This window comes from Gracilinanus agilis, chromosome 6, assembly GCF_016433145.1.
Source record: "Gracilinanus agilis isolate LMUSP501 chromosome 6, AgileGrace, whole genome shotgun sequence".
Classification (NCBI taxonomy): Eukaryota; Metazoa; Chordata; class Mammalia; order Didelphimorphia; family Didelphidae; genus Gracilinanus; species Gracilinanus agilis.
Genome location: NC_058135.1, coordinates 220,686,456 through 220,704,578, shown reverse-complemented (window position 1 = coordinate 220,704,578; position 18,123 = coordinate 220,686,456). Strand labels below are relative to the sequence as shown.

The 18,123-nt window shown below is 34.8% G+C and overlaps 1 protein-coding gene and 1 pseudogene across 1 annotated transcript in view; both read left to right on the top strand.

Annotated features, from left to right (window-relative positions):
- Positions 1 to 18,123, top strand: part of FAM193A (family with sequence similarity 193 member A) — a 76,208-nt gene that overhangs the window by 22,848 nt on the left and 35,237 nt on the right. Inside the window, exons 5-9 of the mRNA XM_044681445.1 lie at positions 739 to 851; positions 987 to 1,229; positions 5,074 to 5,227; positions 5,896 to 6,075; positions 8,206 to 8,457. Of these exons, the coding sequence (XP_044537380.1) occupies positions 739 to 851; positions 987 to 1,229; positions 5,074 to 5,227; positions 5,896 to 6,075; positions 8,206 to 8,457 (942 nt within the window). The remainder of the gene's footprint in view (positions 1 to 738; positions 852 to 986; positions 1,230 to 5,073; positions 5,228 to 5,895; positions 6,076 to 8,205; positions 8,458 to 18,123) is intronic.
- Positions 5,583 to 5,681, top strand: LOC123253210 (annotated as a pseudogene).

The following is an 18,123-nucleotide window of genomic DNA, read 5'->3' as shown; positions in this document are numbered from 1 at the left end:
GGTCAGACCTGTGCTTTTGGGAGATCATTTTGGTAGCTGACTAGAGAATGGAATGGAGTGGAGAGGTAAAGCCTGGGGGGGAAAGAAACACAACCAGAAGAGCAGGCCACACACATCGGGACTACAACCTGTTTAGACATCACTGATGATAGCAAGTCTTGTTATGTGTGGAAGTGATGGAGGTCCAAAGAATTGATTCTGCCATGTTAAAGAAACATTCATGTCCTTTGTGGCAGAGTCATCAGTAAAGACACTTGTATGCTACATATCTTTGTTATAGTGTTGTTTGTATATTTATTTACACACACACACACACACACACACACACACTTTCTCTCTCTCTCTCTCTCTCTCTCTCTCTCTCTCTCTCTCTCGTGTTTCTGTCGGTCAACTCTTGCTATAATTTGCATAGACTTTGGCGCCATGTAATACCGTTTCCCAAGATGTCCATATTACATGTGAGCCCCTGTCGCATTTTTACTCTGTGTGACTTTGGAGAAGCTAATTGATCTCTCTGGATCTTCCATTTCCTCATGCCCAAGTGAGGGAGTATAGTGCGTCACTGCTAAGACCTGAAGCTGTGTGATTCTGTATGAGATAAAATATACACATATACATATTCTGTATATGAGGACATATATGATAGTTTGAGAAATATAGCGATTTCTGTAATCATTTCCATTTTGAGTTATAGTTGATTGGAAATGTAAAATTAAACTGTTCTATTATTTATTCTAGCTGAATAATAAGAAAGCACTAACAGGAGAGAACAACTTCACAGATACAATGAGGCATATGCTGTCATCACGTCTAAGCATGCCCGACTGTCCCAATTGTAATTATAGGAGAAGGTGAGTGTTTTGTACCAATAGGTAATCATTAAAGAATATTTAATCTTCATGTTACCAAATAGAGAACTAAAATGATTCTTTTTAAGAAAAAGTTTAACTTTGTGTTTTTTATAATTGTCCTTAATTCTTAATTAGGTGTACTTGTGATGACTGCAGCCTTTCACATATCCTTACATGTGGCATCATGGATTCGCCAATCACCGATGATATCCACATTAACCAACTTCCACTACAAGTTGATTCTGCTCCTGACTATCTTTCTGAGATGCGCCCACCTAGTATGTCATCAGCAAGCTCAGGGTCAGGTTCCAGCTCTCCCATTACAATTCAGCAACATCCTAGACTCATCCTTACAGACAATGGCTCTGCCCCAAATTTGTAAGTTAGATGTCTTCTATTGATATAACTATATAAGATAAAAAAAAGTTATTTAAAGATAAGTCTTAAATTTTTTTGTGAAAAGCAGCTTGTAAAAGAAGATATAGAAATATATCGCCTTAACTATTATATAACCTTATATATGACCTTACATAGAGAGCCTTAACGTCTTCGTTAAATGGGGGGGAAAAGCTGATATCAGCAAGAATTGCCCATATCATTTTAGTATGAAAATGGATCGTCTTATTGTTATATTTTCTCTCTTTAAAAATAATGACATTTTAGTAGAAAGTCATATATATTTTTTCAATTTTAAGTTTTTGTTAAAGCACCATATAATCTGAAATTAATTAAATTATGCCAATTCATTCATATTCTAGAGCAGTGATTCCACTAACCCTAGATTCATGGCACCCTTTGTATTTATACAATTCCTCCTTCTATTTTGCTTCATACTCCCAAAATCTTGATAAATATGAAATTCTTTTTTGAATTTTGCAATAACATTATAGCATGTCTCAAAATAATGTGACACACATACACAGAGGAGTTTTACTTTTTAGGCAGGGTTTTTAAATAGAGTAATGTCACAGGCATTTCATGTCTGATGAAGTGGAAAGGCCTATATTTGGATCATGGCTATGCTACTCAGTACCTTTATGACCTTGGTTGGCCAAGGCACTAACCCCTCAATTTCTTCATCTACAAAGTGAAGAGTTGACACCTAGATGATGTCTGAGCTTGCTTTAGTTTTAAATCATATTATCTAAATATGAAAAATTGACTTAAGCTTCCTCAAGTAAACAACATAAACAAGATGGTTAATGGTTAATAGTTTCAATGCACATATGGTAGGACCTCATTTTATGCCAAACTATTCTTGTAATTGAAAATTGCACACAGTAGGGAATCCCATTATTTAATAAGCATTTCTTATGCAGACATACTTAGACACAATTGGCACAGTGCCAAATGGTGCAGAAGGTGAGTTTTTTTTCAAGGCATGCATGTGGGGCATCATAGGCTCTCTTACACATTGCCCTGTTTCTGGAGCACCAGTGGGAAGCTGACAGGTGGAGTGTGACTAGACCTACCATAGTAAAGGCTGGGATAACCTCACTGCAACACCAGGAACTCATCATGACCAATAAAACCAACCCCAGCCTCTGAGTCTTCAGCATATCTGTGGGCATGTTCTTTCCTGACATGGAGCTCATCATCTTGACTATAAATGACTAGACCTTCTTTGTACCAGTAGTTATTAATAAGAGTGAACTCCACATCTATGAAGCTGTGCATCCAAATTGAAGCAAGGACTACATCATTTCAAAATGCCTTGAAGAAGAAAGGGAATCTTCAGACCCCAAGGTCAAACTAAAAAAATTCATGACGGAACAGTTAGCAGAAGCATTTCATCCTTTGAGTCAGTTTTTTTCCTTGTACCAAAAAGTTGTATTGAAGTATGATGTATTGAAAAAACTTCAAGATTTTTTAAATTTCAAAGGGTAGTTGAGGATAATCTTGCTTACTATCATCAGATATACAAGGGGGGGAAAAGAGAGCCACTATCCAGACATCTCTCATTATCTCATTAAAAAAAGTCACTTTACATAAAGGTCTACTTATGTGAAGCAAGAACTATCTGGACATTAACAATATAGTAACATAACATACTATAGAAATCCATACTGCTGCTATTGTTTCCTGAATAAAACTAAAATATAATTTAACAATAATTCTATGAATTTTTACTTGGAGATTTTGACTGATCCCTTTGCTTGGAGCTCCAATTTATTCTGCCAACTATGTATGATAAGACATTATTATCAGGATTATTGGGAGGAAGGTAGTTTTATAAGTCTTAAAGAGCAAGACTTCTGTGAGTTGGATCATATTAAAAACAGTAACAGCAACTCACATTTATAAAATGCAGAGCAAACTTAGAGTTTAGAGCTCAAGTTTGCTCTCTTGTAATATAGTGAAAGGGACAATTAGGTAGCACAGTGGATAGAGTGCCAGACCTGGAGTCAGGAAGAGTCACCTTTGATAAGGAATGAATTAGCTGTTGATGACATTACAATCTGTATTGGAAAGTCAGGCACACCTTTTCCAGAAATAATTTGTGTTGCCATTTCTTACGATATACATGTATTAAAAGTCTTAATGAAATTTTTTTTAACCTTTACTTTTCATCTTAGAATTAATACTTTGTATTGGTTCCCAAGGCAAAAGAGCAGTAAGGGCAAGGTCACACAACTAGGGAGTAGCTATTCGAACCCAGGACTTTCCATCTACAGGCCTGACTCTCAATCTGCTTAATCACCTAGCTGCCCTTTCTCCCCTGGCAAATGAAGTTTTAGTAACTTTTAAGATGAGGGAGTTGGACTTCTAATTAATGAACAGTAATCCAGCGGATCATGTAAATATTCTTATTATATTGCTGTTTTTGTTCAGTTGTATCCAACTCTTTGTGACCCCATTTGGGGTTTTCTTGGCAAAGATAGTGGAATAATTTGCCATTTCCTTCTCCAGCTCATTTTTACATATGAGGAAACTGATACAAAGGGAGTTAAGTGACTTGCCTATAGTCACACAGCTAGCGAATGTCTGGGGCTGGAATTGAACTTAAGAAGATGAGTCTTCCTGACTCCAGGTCTGGCATTCTATCCACTGTACTACCAATGCTGCTTCTTTCTTTATATTATAGAAGAGCAAACTTGAGCTCTAAGCAGTCAAAAGATGTGTCCATGTTTGGATAACTATGAAGTACTTGAGAGCAGGATTTGTGAGCATCAAGTGAAACTGTAATGACCACTGGAGTTGAGTTTTAAAATTTTTAAATTTGTGATGGAACCTGGAATATTGTTAAGAATTTCAGGATTTTTTACCAAATTGTGATATATTGAGTGTTACCAAAATATGTATTTTGTGCAAGCATGATTCTGCTAAAATTATAAATATGTGTTCAAATGTAAATGTGTGTTTAGAAGCAATTTGTTAGAATTTGATCCTTTTTACTTGCAAATGATCTATAATTTGTACTATAAACTAAATGTTTGAGGTAAATTGACAATGTGCAAAAGTTATTATGTGTGTAGATAATGTAATTGTTAATAAGACTGATAGTCTGGGCTCTTCTAAGTCACTAACAGCAGAACTTGGTAGAATGAACATATTGTAGAGACTAGGCAGTTTGATACATAGTAGGATAGAAGTTAAGAGTAGATATTTTCTTTGTAAACTTGTAAGGCAGTGAGAAGTCATCAGAGTAAATAGGTAGAACAAAGGTTTGTTTGGATTATGGAAATTTTAGGAACACAATTGGGTTATTGAGAGTAATTCTTTCTGAATTATAATAGGTAAAACTTGTCATGTAAGGCAAAAAGGCTCTTGGGATCTCTACTGAGGCTATTGTAAGTTTGAAATCCAGCTCTGGCTGTCTATACTCAAAGGAAAGCCCTTAGGAGAAGTCAGGAGAGGCTATCCCAGTCTAAAGTTGAGATAGGACTCTCCTGATTTCAGCAAGGTTGATGATCACCAAGTAGAAGTTCTGGCATGAGTCATAGCTTGGGCTTGTATGTGAAGCCACTCACAGAGTCCTTTTGGAACATGAGGACATTTTTTCCTTCCTGCCTTTTCCTTTGTGACAAATTCCTATGATCAGCACTGAAAGGCACATTGTAAGTTAAGAGCAGAATTTGTACTTAGATCTTCTGGCTTCATGTCTAGTATTCTTTGCACTGTGCCATACTGCTATCATCATTATTACTAATAGTTCCTTTGAAGTTAATCTTCTTTAGAATGGCCTTTTAATTGTGTTTTTTGTTTCATTTTTGCTTCTCAGTGGTAGTGATGATGAAGATGTTGCACCTTTATCAGCTAAATTTGCTGATATTTATCCATTGAATAACTATGATGACACAGAAGTTGTAGCCAACATGAATGGAATCCATAGTGAGCTAAATGGTGGAGGTGAAAACATGGCATTGAAAGATGAGGTACAGTATGAAATTGGTCATGATTAAGAAGTGAATTAGTTGCCTAACTTGCATTAGCAGTCATGCACACTTTTTCCAGAAAGAACTCATATTGCTATTTTTTATAATATACATAGCCCAAAAGTCATAATGAAGTTTTAAGTTTTAATAATTTTAAGAAGAGAAGCTTGAACTAGATGTCTTCTGAGATCCCATGAAACCCTCAATCTGAGATGCTGTGTGCACTGATCCTTTTAAAGATCAACCTATAGAAGATATGACAGTCTTTAAAATTTTCACCATTTCTTCCCATTTATCTTAGTCCAAAGAAATCCATAATAGTTTTATATTTTCATTAGAAATTTCATTATTATGCATGTTTCAGCAGCATATATACTAAAATTGGAACAATATAGAGTTAGCATGGCTCCTGCTCAAGGATGACGTGCAAATTTAGGAAATATTCCATATTTATTTTTAATTAAAAAAAGAAGTTTCATTATCCACAATTTGGATACCTGTCCAGGCCTTTTTTTTAAATGCTCTGAGTGAGAACCACTGTTAATTTACACAGTCAAATATTACAAAATTGTCAGTTAATAAGTAACTTTACATTTTTAGTTAGATTTCTTATTATAAAATTCATAAGCATCAAAAAGATTAACTTGAAAATTTTAATTTCTTTAAAGTCTCCTCAGGTAAGCAGCACAAGTAGTAGTTCTTCAGAAGCTGATGATGAAGAAGCAGATGGAGAAAGCAGTGGGGAACCCCCAGGAACTCAAAAGGAAGAAATAACTCTAGGAAAAAGAAGTCCCAGAAAAGATGAAGCTAAAGTGGATAGTCCACCACCATCTTACCCAAGTCAACAGGTATAGGGTAGTTTGTTATTCAAAGTTTTTGGCTTGATATGACACTTATTGAATTTTTTTTAAATAATGCCATCAATTTCTGAGATTCAGATTAAGTAAAGTACTCTTTCTCCACCCCTACCCCACCCCAAATGCAATATTAAATATAGCCACATTTCTACTTTGTTTCCTTTTATTAAATTCATAATACCAAAGCTCAGTTTTGCAACAATCCATTTATTTTTAGGGATGCCATAATTCTCCAAAAATTCTCCAAATTTAATTTTATAAATAAATTAAATACTTCAGGGAATTTTCGTTTTGTTCAGAAGGGACGCTATTATGTCCAAAGCAGATCAGAACTCCTCTAAGACTAAATAGGTAATCTTGGAGAGTTAGTATATCTGGAAAATTAATAACGTATGCGTAATCTAATGATGAGCTTCTCTGAATTTAACTGATCTGGTAGCTATTCTATTATTAGGTCTTACTTTCCAGTCTGATGGAGTCTTCCATAGTTATAGTATTTCTTTCAGTCTTCAGACATTACATTTCCTCTGTCATGAGGTAGCAGGCTTTAATTTCCTTTTAATTATTTCTTCAAATATTCTTATAGAATAAAGACTTATTAATTATATAAATAGTGATAGTGTTATGTCTCCAAAAGGATTGCCCTCTTTCTCTGTTTAGCTAGTTCTTCTACTAGTTGAATAAGGAGTGAGTGGGGGATTATTTTAATTTTTGCCACCTAACTACTTCAGAGATTATTATGAGATTAGTAGAACAATCTTGGCAAAACTAAAAATCAAACTAAATCACAAACTTTCTCTTGAGAGTGCAAAATAGTGATATTTTTAATCCTTACAGCTTGGGACATTTCTTTTGCTACATGTGTTTTACGGGTTACTTTAACTTTTTAAACTATTTTCCCATCTTATAAATGACAGTGAAGATAATCATAATCTTCAGAATGAATTAATTTCTCTGGGTTTTATAATTAACACATGTAATTTCCTACTTGATTAGAAATCTCTTGTCTAATAAGTTTTATGAGATAAAATAGGGATAGATTCGGATTTGGGATGAGGGATGCAAGGGAATAATTATTCCACCATGCTTGATGGAAAAAACGTACAACAATGCTATGTCATTTTGAGAAATAGGAAAACCCAAGTTTAAATAAGCAAATCCTACATTTGGGATAGTGTTATAGAGTGCCATAAAACTGTTATACATCTGAGAAGGGAATTACAGATGAATTGATATTTCATTTTTGTTAACATTTATTCACTTTTACTTAGTTGATTATGGTAATTTTTAAATCTCTCATAGTTGACATTGCCTCATAGGGCCTTCATACTTTGATTAAACAAGCTAAGACCTTTTGTACTCAAACCTAAAAGGATGAAATTTATAGAGGACCATTATTTTTGTAAACAAGAACCACAATTTAGTAGCATATGTGATATAGTTCCAAAATGTTCTATTAGCTTCCTTTGAAGTTTGGATAGTTTACTTAGGTTATCTACTACTGGCAAACCAGACCTGTACGTGGCCAGTGCATTAATTTTAGCCATTTGGCAAATGATAAAGGTAACCACAGTCAGAATGATCATGCAACAATCTGCATTGATCATTAAGATTGACTAAATGAAAGACTATTCAGAGGTCTTTCCATTTCACAGTTATACATGTGGTTTTAGTTTTTTCAATTTCTTTTATATACTACTCACTAAGTATTTCCATTTTAAATGAAGCCTTCCAACTGATTATCTGGTCCATTTCTTGCTGATGATAACTGGAATATGGTTGTAGGAACATGTCTGTCTTTCCTAATGTATGTGTACTTCCATTTCCAGAGATTCTGTGACAGCACTATGATACTTAAAAGGTTCTAACTTGTGTAAAAACTGCTTTTCAAATATTTTATTGTGGAGACTTGATAATTTGTGGGGGGAGAGTAGGGAAATATAACTAAGTTTATCCTGACTCCTAGATTTTGTATCTAGCAATGCTTGTGCATATTAGTGCTTTTTTTTATCTTTGCATTTATTGTTTATCTATTATTCAGAGATAGATTATATTTTGTGAGATGTTGAAGATAATTCCTTAGTTTATCCAATAAACTGGTAGTATTTTTTTTCCTTTTAGGCTGACCCAGGTCTAAATACTTGTGAATGCCATGTCTGTAAACAAGAAGCTTCTGGTCTGACTGCATCATCACTAGCAGCTGGCCGTCTTCCTGCTGGTCACCAGTTTATGAACCCAGAAAAACCTGCACATCCTGCACTTCACCTTTACCCCCATATTCATGGACATTTACCTTTACATACTATTCCACATCTGCCTCGTCCTCTCATTCACCCCACTTTGTATACAGCATCCCCTTTTACACACAGTAAGGTAAGTCACATCAAAGAACTGCCATATATCTGTTGCTATTAGTGATTTTGCCACTTGCTTCTGTCTTGAATGAATAGACATGAAAACAAGAATATAAAACTGGGAGGTTAGAAAGAAAAACATCTATTATTAGTTCATAGAGTCAACAAGCATTACTTTCTATGTTCCTGTGCAAGATACCTGGAAAGAAGTTAAAACTATGGAAATTTAAAGAGGGAAAGAACTTCTTTACTTGTCCAGTGCCCTTATTTTATAGATGAAGAAACTAAGTCATACAAAGAGAAAGTGAAGATCTAAGGCCACAAAACTCCAAATTTAGAAGGGCAGAATTAGAATTATAACATGGTTTAAAAAAAAAAAAGTCAACATTAGCATCTGCATTTGTGTCCTATTCCTTGTTTACTGTGAACACCAAAGGGGAGGAAATCTATTTTGCTTTTCCCTGGCATATAAGAGTGTCCTGAGAAGGGCTTAATAAATATGATTTGTGTTTTAGTTTGTTTTAATTTGATATAATTAGCATAAATCATATCTAACTAGATTAGACTCCTGGTGATAATTCTGATGTTGTGTTATACTATAATTTTGTTTGAATGTCAGTCTGATAAAATGAATTTAAAAGTTTTTGTTAAACATTGTACTTTTAAAAATAATATATTTAATAAGATACTTAAAATTTTTCTTTTCATAGTCTTATCATTACTTCAACCTACCTTTGAGCCTTCATTCCCTATCAGTGGGTTAATAAGGTTGTAGAAAAGTAGTCATTTTGCATTCTGTATTTCAGTTTTGTATTGCTTGGGAGCAAAGTTGTATCTGGACATTGCAAAATGTGCTTCCATCCTTTTTTCTTGGTAGGGTTTTCTAAAAGCTACAAGTTTGATCTCTACTCTTCAAAATCAACAAAATCTTATATTCAAATAGGGCATTATTATAGTTAATAAAGAAAATTCCATTTAAAAGGAGAAGCAATTTTTTTCCTTGGCACCATTTTATTACTATTCATTTTAACATTTGTGTAATGATACTCCTACTCATAGGTCTACGATAGAAGTTCTTGGACTCTTTTTTAAATCACCCCTTTAGCAATCTGATAAAGCTTAACAAACTTTTCAAAATAATGTTTTGCATGTTTTGTTTTTAGCTTTTGTGTTTTTTAATAATTTTTTCCCCTTTTACTTGTAAAAACAATTTTTTGGCTTTCACTTTCTAACATTTTGAGTTCCCATTTCTCTTCCTGTCTCCATTTCTGGAGATGTTAATGATAATAAAATTCTGGAGATATACATAAGCTGTCGTACAAAACTTTCCATTTTCATCATGCTGTGGAAGAAAATGTATTATAAAGTAGAGAATGTCTACTTCAATCTACATAGAATAATGTTTTTTAATGAATAAAAAAATTCATAGAACAATAAAGGACACCAGTTATGTTAAAATTCATTTATGGATAGATAGATAGATAGATAGATAGATAGATAGATAGATAGATAGATGGATGATAAAAACCCTTATTTTCCACCTTAGAATCAATACTACATATTGTTTCCAAGGCAAAAGAGCAATAAGGACTAGGCAATGGGGGTTAAGGAACTTGCCCAGGGTCACCCAGCTAGGAAGTGTCTGAGTTCAGATTTGAACCCAGGACCTCCCATCTCTAGACCTAGCTCTTAATATATTTTTAATGGTGAAATAAAAAATTTGATATTTTTTAATTGATAAATTTTGGTCTAAGAGATGTGTAGGTAGAAGTCTATGAGATCACAGACAATTCAAAAGTAATAGAGACAATTCTGATAAGTACAGGATTAATAATTCAGTGATAAACTACATGTCAAGTGTTCATGTTAATACCAGAAAACCAAAGTAAGGACAATACATTGGCTGAATGTTGATGTTTATATTGGAGAAGTAAGATTTACTCATTGAAAAACTTGATTTTTACCTGATATTGAAATGATGACTCTCTTAAGCTTTATAATTCTTAGATGTCTATATTGTCAATAGATCTTTCAAAAACTATGGAATCCTCCTTGTAACTTTGGAAAGTTAAATACCTAGATAAATGCAGATGCCAGAAGTATTTTACTTCCATGATGAAAATGGGTCTGTATATGTATAGAACTAAGGGAAAATTATATGACAAAATGTTCACAAAATCAATTATAGCTATCCATTGATAAACTTTTGAAAAATGATTATTGTAAAGAATCAATGTTAATTGTATTCTAATATAGTATTTACCAAGTTGGAAGTGCTTTAAAATGGTTACTTGTGAAAAATAGATGAACCCTATTAGTAATATAACCTTAGTCTTAAAGGTAACCAGTCTTCAAGTCTTATTGAGAAATGAGCTCTTAAGTATTCAATCAGAGGGTTATTGACAAGGGGATTACTATGGTGCATGGATGTTGAACTAGATTATTTCTTATGCCTCTTCCATAATAGCAAGTAATGAGTAGAACTTCCTGAACATACTTGAAATTAATATAGGGCTAAATTGCCAACATAATTATATACTTTAATTCTCTTGATTAAAGGTATTGTTTATTTTTCTAATATTTATTTATTCATAGTTTAAAACATACATATGTTTTGAGGATTAGCTAAAATTCGTGGAACTCATGAAGACATTGCCATCATCATTATTTACTTCTGAGTCTGTATCTTCTTCGAGATTCTGAGGCAGTATTTATTGCTGTCAATACCTAATATAGTTAATTCTGGATTTTTGCTTACTTTTTTTTTTAAACCCATACCTTCTGTCTTAGAAATAATACAGTAAGGGCTAGGCAATGGGGGTTAAATAAGTTAATCCACTGAGCCACCCAGCTGCCCCCATTTTTGCTTATTTTTACGTAATGATCTAGGTCTGCCTCTCTCGTTTGCAGAATCAGCTGTCCTGACCACATATTCAGGTTTGATAAAGCCAAAATGGGCACAGAGAGATGCCATTTTTGAATATTAGTAGAAAAAACTATTTCCGGCATATTCATTTTTTAGAATAAAACCTAATTGTCCTTTTATTATCAATAATTGAGTTATTTATGATTGGAAATTTTTTGTTTGGTAGATAATAAATGCTTGTTGACTTCTTTCCCCCTCCTTTTTTCCCTGCTGTTAACTTCCAGATTGACTCCATGAATTATGGCACTAATCATAGATAACCCTTGAAAAACTGCAGTTGGTGTTGCAGATATAGCAAACTGTCTTTTTCTTAGAATTCTTTTGTAATCGACCAAAATTTAGAAATTAACTTATTGTTTTCATTCCAACCAACAAAAATGATGTCTATTCAGCTCATGTTGCCTGCCTTTAAGATAATCTTTAAATGTTCACCAAGACCCTTTTTAACTTGGAGCAGAGATACCTCTCCTTATTGTATAAACACAAATGAAATTTATTTAGTTCTAATAGATTGGGGACATATAAGCAGCCATGTTTATTAGCAGCTATGTTTGTAGTATACCAAGAACATAATAAAATTAATGATAATGAACCTTATGTTATTCCACAGTTGTTTTATTAAACATGTATTCTGAGACCCACCCTCCATTTCCCCCCCCCCCCTCCCCAAGAGCTTGGAAAACTGAAAACTAAGGTTCTAGGTTTCCAGCTTGGCAACTAACTTATTCTTACACATTTCTGAGTCTGTTGCTTCTTCTGATTGTTTCAAATGTCTCTTCCATGATACTTTTATGTAACTCCCCTTCAAGTCAGGAATTATTTTTCTCCCTCTCTGACTTTGTGCATAGTCATTTGTACTTCTCTTAAGTTCACAAAATTTACCAAGTTTTCTTACAGCCCCACTTTGATATAGGTCATGTAAGTTATTTTATCCACTTTTCATAAATGATAAAAATAAAACTCAAAGGGTGAAGTTACTTGTCTAGAGTCATGAGACTAGGAAGTTCTGCAACTGAAATCTTAACCTAGATCTTTCTTAACTTAAACTCTCACTTTTTCCACTATACTTCCTTGCATAGCTGTGAAGGTTTCTTGTAAAGTATTGTTTATTCGTATGTCATTGTTCCCCTACAAGATTATTAGCTCCATGATATCTTGATATCATTTCCAGATGATTACACCTTTTTCCATGAAGTTTTCTTTCTTTTTTTTTTTTTTAATGAATGGATTGATTCCAGAATTACTCCTCTGTGAAAAAAATTGCCTTCAATCCATAACAAAAATGATATTCAAGAATAATCCTGACATTTACCAAAAGTTCTTTACCTTTTCACATGCATGATATGGTCATTTAATTCTTGTATACATCCCTGTATGAACAAAAAATTTGTTTGCCTTTCACAGAATTTTGGAGTTGGAAGGAATCTCTGTCACTATCTAATTCAACTCAAGTCTTTTAAAGAATCCCCACTATTGCAGAGAGAGAGGCTAAGTGTCATTGGAAAAACACTGAATTTGAAGTCATAGTACTAGATTCAGGTCCTGATTCTGTCACTTTGTCAACTTTAAAATGGCATGACCTTGGGCAAATCTCTTAACCTCTTTTGACCTCAGTTTTCTTGTCTCCAGAATTCACAGGGTGGAATTGATGACTTTTGACAGCCCTTTCCTCTCTAAATTTGTGTTATAGAATACCCACATAGTAGTCTTCTAATAGTGAAGAAGAGTCCCTTGTCTCTCAAGGCAGCAAGTTGCCCTTGTGAGAGTTAACTTGTTTATCAATTCATCAAATCTTCCTTCCTCTCTCCCTCCCTTCTTTCCTCCACTCCTGGTTCTGTCCTCCTTGACCAAATAGAACCAGCTTTTGTCCCCCTTAACACTGTACTTTGTTCTAGGTCCTTAAAACTAACTAACTAGACATTCTGTAGGAGAATTCCTTTTCAGAATCCAGATGGTAGTAACCTGGTTTGTATTTAGAAAGTGTTAAAACTTCTGGCCAATGAGTCTTCAGAAATCTTTGATGTTTTCCTCTTTAATTACAACTAATCAAAACCGTATCATTTAAGCATCTCTTAATTTGAAACTGTATTGAGATTTGTACCTTTTTCATTTCAAACTTTTCTCTCCCATTCTGTCCAGATAGATTCTCAATAAATATTTGTTGACAATTTATACAGTATAGTACTAGTCAATAAGGAAACTGGAGGTTAGAGAAAATTAAAGGACACTACAAAAAGAGGATAATAATTATATACTAAAAAAAAAACCACATTAGTCCAAGTTCAGGGTAGTGGTGTTAAACTATTTTTTGACTCTAGAATAAATGAGACACTGAGAAAAATACATTTTTAACTGCCATAATTTGTTAAGTAGAAACTGAACCTAGGTGAATAGTTGGCCTTTGTATTTAAACTTCTGAAGTTGTAAAATGATTAATTGTGTTGTTTAACTAATAGCTCACACATTTCAAAATATTTAAAATTTACTAATCTTAAAATGAGTTGCCATTTTAAAAAGAAAGCCTTCTTTGTCCATATAAAGCATTAGCTATTCAAATTTCAGGTAGTTCATAAGATTTAGAAATGGAAAAATATCATAGGGATCAATTTGTCCAGACCTTCATTTAACAAGTAAAGGAAACAAAAGCCTCAAGCGATAATGTGACTTGCCATATTGTTGGTGAACAGGAGAGCTAAAATATACACCCAGCTAGTTTGACCCTGAACTTGGACTAACATGTTTTTTAGCATATAGTTATTATCCTCTTTTTGTAGCATCCTTTAATTTCCTCTGATCTCCAGTTTCCTTATTGGCTAGTACTATACTGTACAACTTGTCAACAAATATTTGTTGAGAATCTGTCTTTGGATAGTCTGAGAGGAAAAGAATAAGTAACAGAAGTAAAAGGCTATGGTTTTATTCTTTCAAGGAGTTTTCATTATAGCTCAGGAGGTTATCATGTATTAAGTAGCTACAAAAGTGTACAAAACAAGTACAAGGTATTTGGGTTGAAGGCAGAGAGGCGATTTCTCACAGAAGGATCAAGGAAACTTTCATAGAGAAAGTGCCACTTGAATAGAGTTTTGAAGGAAACAAAGGATTCCAAAAGGTAGAGGAGAGAAGAGAATTCATTTCATGCATGAGAATCATCTGGTTCAAAGGTAAATAGAGATTGGAGATAGTGTCATTTGCATACAACAGCAAGTAGTCAATTTGTCTGGACCAGAGTGTACAGGATGAGTAGTGATATATAATAAAGTTGGAAGGATAGGGAGAGTTCAGGTTTTGAAGAACTTTAAAAGTTACACAAAAGAGTATATATTTTATTCTATAGGTAATACAGAGTGAGTGGAGCTTATTAATTAGGGAAGTAACGTGGTCACATAAGTGGACTTCAGGAAAATTTAGTACCTGTGTGAAGGATGGTGGATTGGCAAGTAGAAAGACAAGGTACAGATACCATTTAATAGTTTATTACAATAGTCTTAGGGGTGTGTGTGGTGTTCGGGGAAGACTAGTATCTCTGGTATGATGCCTGTTTAGCCCTTTATTAGGACTGCTTTTCACCCATGATATCTATCACCCAACTCTCACCTATGTCTCCAAGGAGCTATAATACATGTAGTAGCCACTCTGGTAAAATCATCTTGGCAGCTGGGTTAAACCAAATTGAGGGTAACCAACAGGCTTCCTGTTGGTCAGTGAATTAGAGGAGTGTCTACTTCAAACATGAAGATTTCCAACAGACCATAAAAGTAGTTGAAGCAGACACTATGTAGGGCTTAGAGTTTGGTCAGATATTGAAGGCACCAAGATCATCCATGGAGTGGATGCCATGATGAGGAGTACCATGACGCTAGCATAGGTTTTACAATCAAATCACATCTAGGCAACACACTTATATGCCTCCCAAAAGGAATGAACGATAGGCTCATGACAATGTGATTGCCATTTGCAGGAAAGTGCCATACCACTATCATCAGTGTGTATGCTCCAACCATGATGAGCCTTAGTAGGGTCAAAGAAAAATTTTGTGATGACCTGGAAACCCTCATGATCAGTGTGCTAAAAAAAGACAGGTTTGTAATTCTGGTTGATTTTAATGCTAGTATAAGCAAAAGTTATCAGACATGGCAAGAAGTACTTATGAGGAATGGAGTCAGAAACAGCAACTTCTACTGAAGATTTGTGCCTCTCATGACCTCATCACCAACACTGCTTTCATTTACCTACATACAATAAAACTTCAAGTATGCCTCCTCACAGCAAACATTGGCATTTAATAGATTATGTCATTGTGAGAAGAAACAGGATGTGAAAATGGCAAAGGTGATATGTGGCACAGGGTGTTGGATCAATCATAAGCTTAACTTCTCCAAACTAAACATTCACATTCAACAAAAGTGAAGGCCCCAAGGCAAGACAATTACCAGCTTAGTTTCAATAGATTAGAATGCTTCTCTGTGCAAGAATAGTTTGTTGCTGACTTGGAGGGAAAACTAAACCAACACACTAACACACTGAACAGAAAAGGAGTAGTTTTCAGAAATTTGGTAAGCTGTACCACATTTACTTCACTAGGCCAGAACACTTGAAAATATCAAGACTGTTTTGATGAAAACAATGTGAGAAATTCAGAAGACAAAAAATAAGAACTCTATAGGATTTAATAGCAGGATAGTTTGTCCTAAGAAGGCACTATTTAATGCCATCAAAAGTAAAGTGCAAATGAAGCTTAAAGAGATACAGGATCCTTGGCTTAGTAAGAAGGCAGATGGTATTCAGTTTTATGCTGATAGTTAAACCCAGAATGTTTCTATGATCTCCGAATGCTGGAGGTGCATCTCATCTACTCAGTGCTGTAGCCCCACTGATCAGTGAGGAGGACATGATCCTGGAGAGATGAGTTAAACACTGCTACATCAGCAGCCAATGCTGGAGCCATTGATGGTATATCTCAGGTTGAAGTAAATCCCTTTCTAGCTGAACTTCTAACTGAAAAAGAGGTTTCAAATGTCATTAGGCTTCTCTTATGTGTCATTGATCATGAGGGTTTCCAAGTCATCACAAAATTTTTCTTTGACCTTACCAGGGCTTATCGTGGTCAGAGTATACACACTGATGATAGTGGCAAGAGTTCTACTACCCATACAAAAGCTGACTGAAATCTTCTGGGTTATGTGGCAAGAGGAGGTTATCCCCCAGGAGATCAAGGATGCCTCTATTGTCCATCTCTATAAAGGAAAAGGAAATAAATTGCCTTGTGACAATCATGGGGTGGGGTCCTCTCTCTTAGACATTTCTGGTAAGATTTTTGCTAGAGTCCTCCTTAGATGATTACCTACTCTAGAGCCAGTGTGGCTTCAGAAAGCTCCGAGTAATGGTTGAACTGGTGTTTGCTGCCTGATAACTCCAGGAGAAATACCCAGAGCAGAAGTCTGTATGTAACATTCATCTGTCTGACCAAGGATCTATCTGACCAAGGTCTTTTTTTTTTTTTTTTTAATTCTTACCTTCTGTCTTAGAATCAATACCGGGTATTGGTTCCAAGGCAGAAAAGCAGTAAAGACTAGGCAGTGGGGGCTAAGTGACTTGCCCAGGGTCACACAGCTAGGAAATGTCTGAGGCCAAATTTGAACCTAGAACCTTCCATCTCTAGGCCTGGCTCTCAATCCACTGAGCTACCCAGAGCTTCTGAAAGATCATGACAAAATTTAGTTGCCTAGAGAAGTTTATCAGTATTTTATGTCAGCTCCATGATAGCATACTTACACAGTTTCTGGATAAATGGATGATATGCTCACTTCCATGCTTTTTAGTATGATGTTTTCAGTGATATTGTTGAATGCCTTCAACCATAAGGCCAGAGATAGAGACCGCTTTGTCATAGTGCAGAATCCAAGTTTAACTAATGGGAAGCCAGTATACTCCATTGATATCTAATAATGATGTGAGACCTAGAGGAATATCCCCATCACATCTTTGGTGGATCCACATGAAGATGTGAACAAGAGTGTGAATGACTGACAATCTGTACCACTGGAGAGTATCCACACTGTTGAGGTCACATGTCCAGCTTACACATTAGTGAAAGCTGAAATAGTGTGGGAAGAGCTTCATAGAAGGTGTGATTCTTGATTTGAACTCACATCCCTTAGTTACTGAATTGAATAAATTACCTGCTCAAAAGACTGACATTAATCATAGTTGACTTTGACAAATCAAGCATCCTAGAGCCTCATTGGTGAAGATGTGGCATGCATGGGTGCAGAGCCAGCACTCTGGGAACTGCTCCATTCCCCCTCTTCCCAGTGCCCAAGAACATTTTTTGCATTCCCCACCCCTCTGTCCAGCCACCCAAAGCAAGCACTTTCTCTCTCTGCTCTCTCCCAAAATGAACTTGCCCTCTGGGCATTGAAACTTGTTAAAGGTCCCCGAAATACTAGCTTATTCTTTTGACTTTTGGGGGACTGGTGAAAAAGCAGTATTGGTCTCAATTTTATTTTCATTGCCCCGCAACACATCACTAATATCAAAGTTAACCTCCACAGTTACAATCATTAAGTCCAGAGGTAGAAAAAGTAACCTTTAAAAATAAATTTTGAAATAAAGTTCTAATCTTTTTAAAAGTGAAAGGAGTAAATGCCAGAAATTAGTGAATTTAAGATTGTTTAAATTTTTCATAGAAGTTTTAAAATCTAAGTCTGTTAAAATGTGTCTCTCTGTAGTCCTAAATAGCAACTATACAATATACAAGTG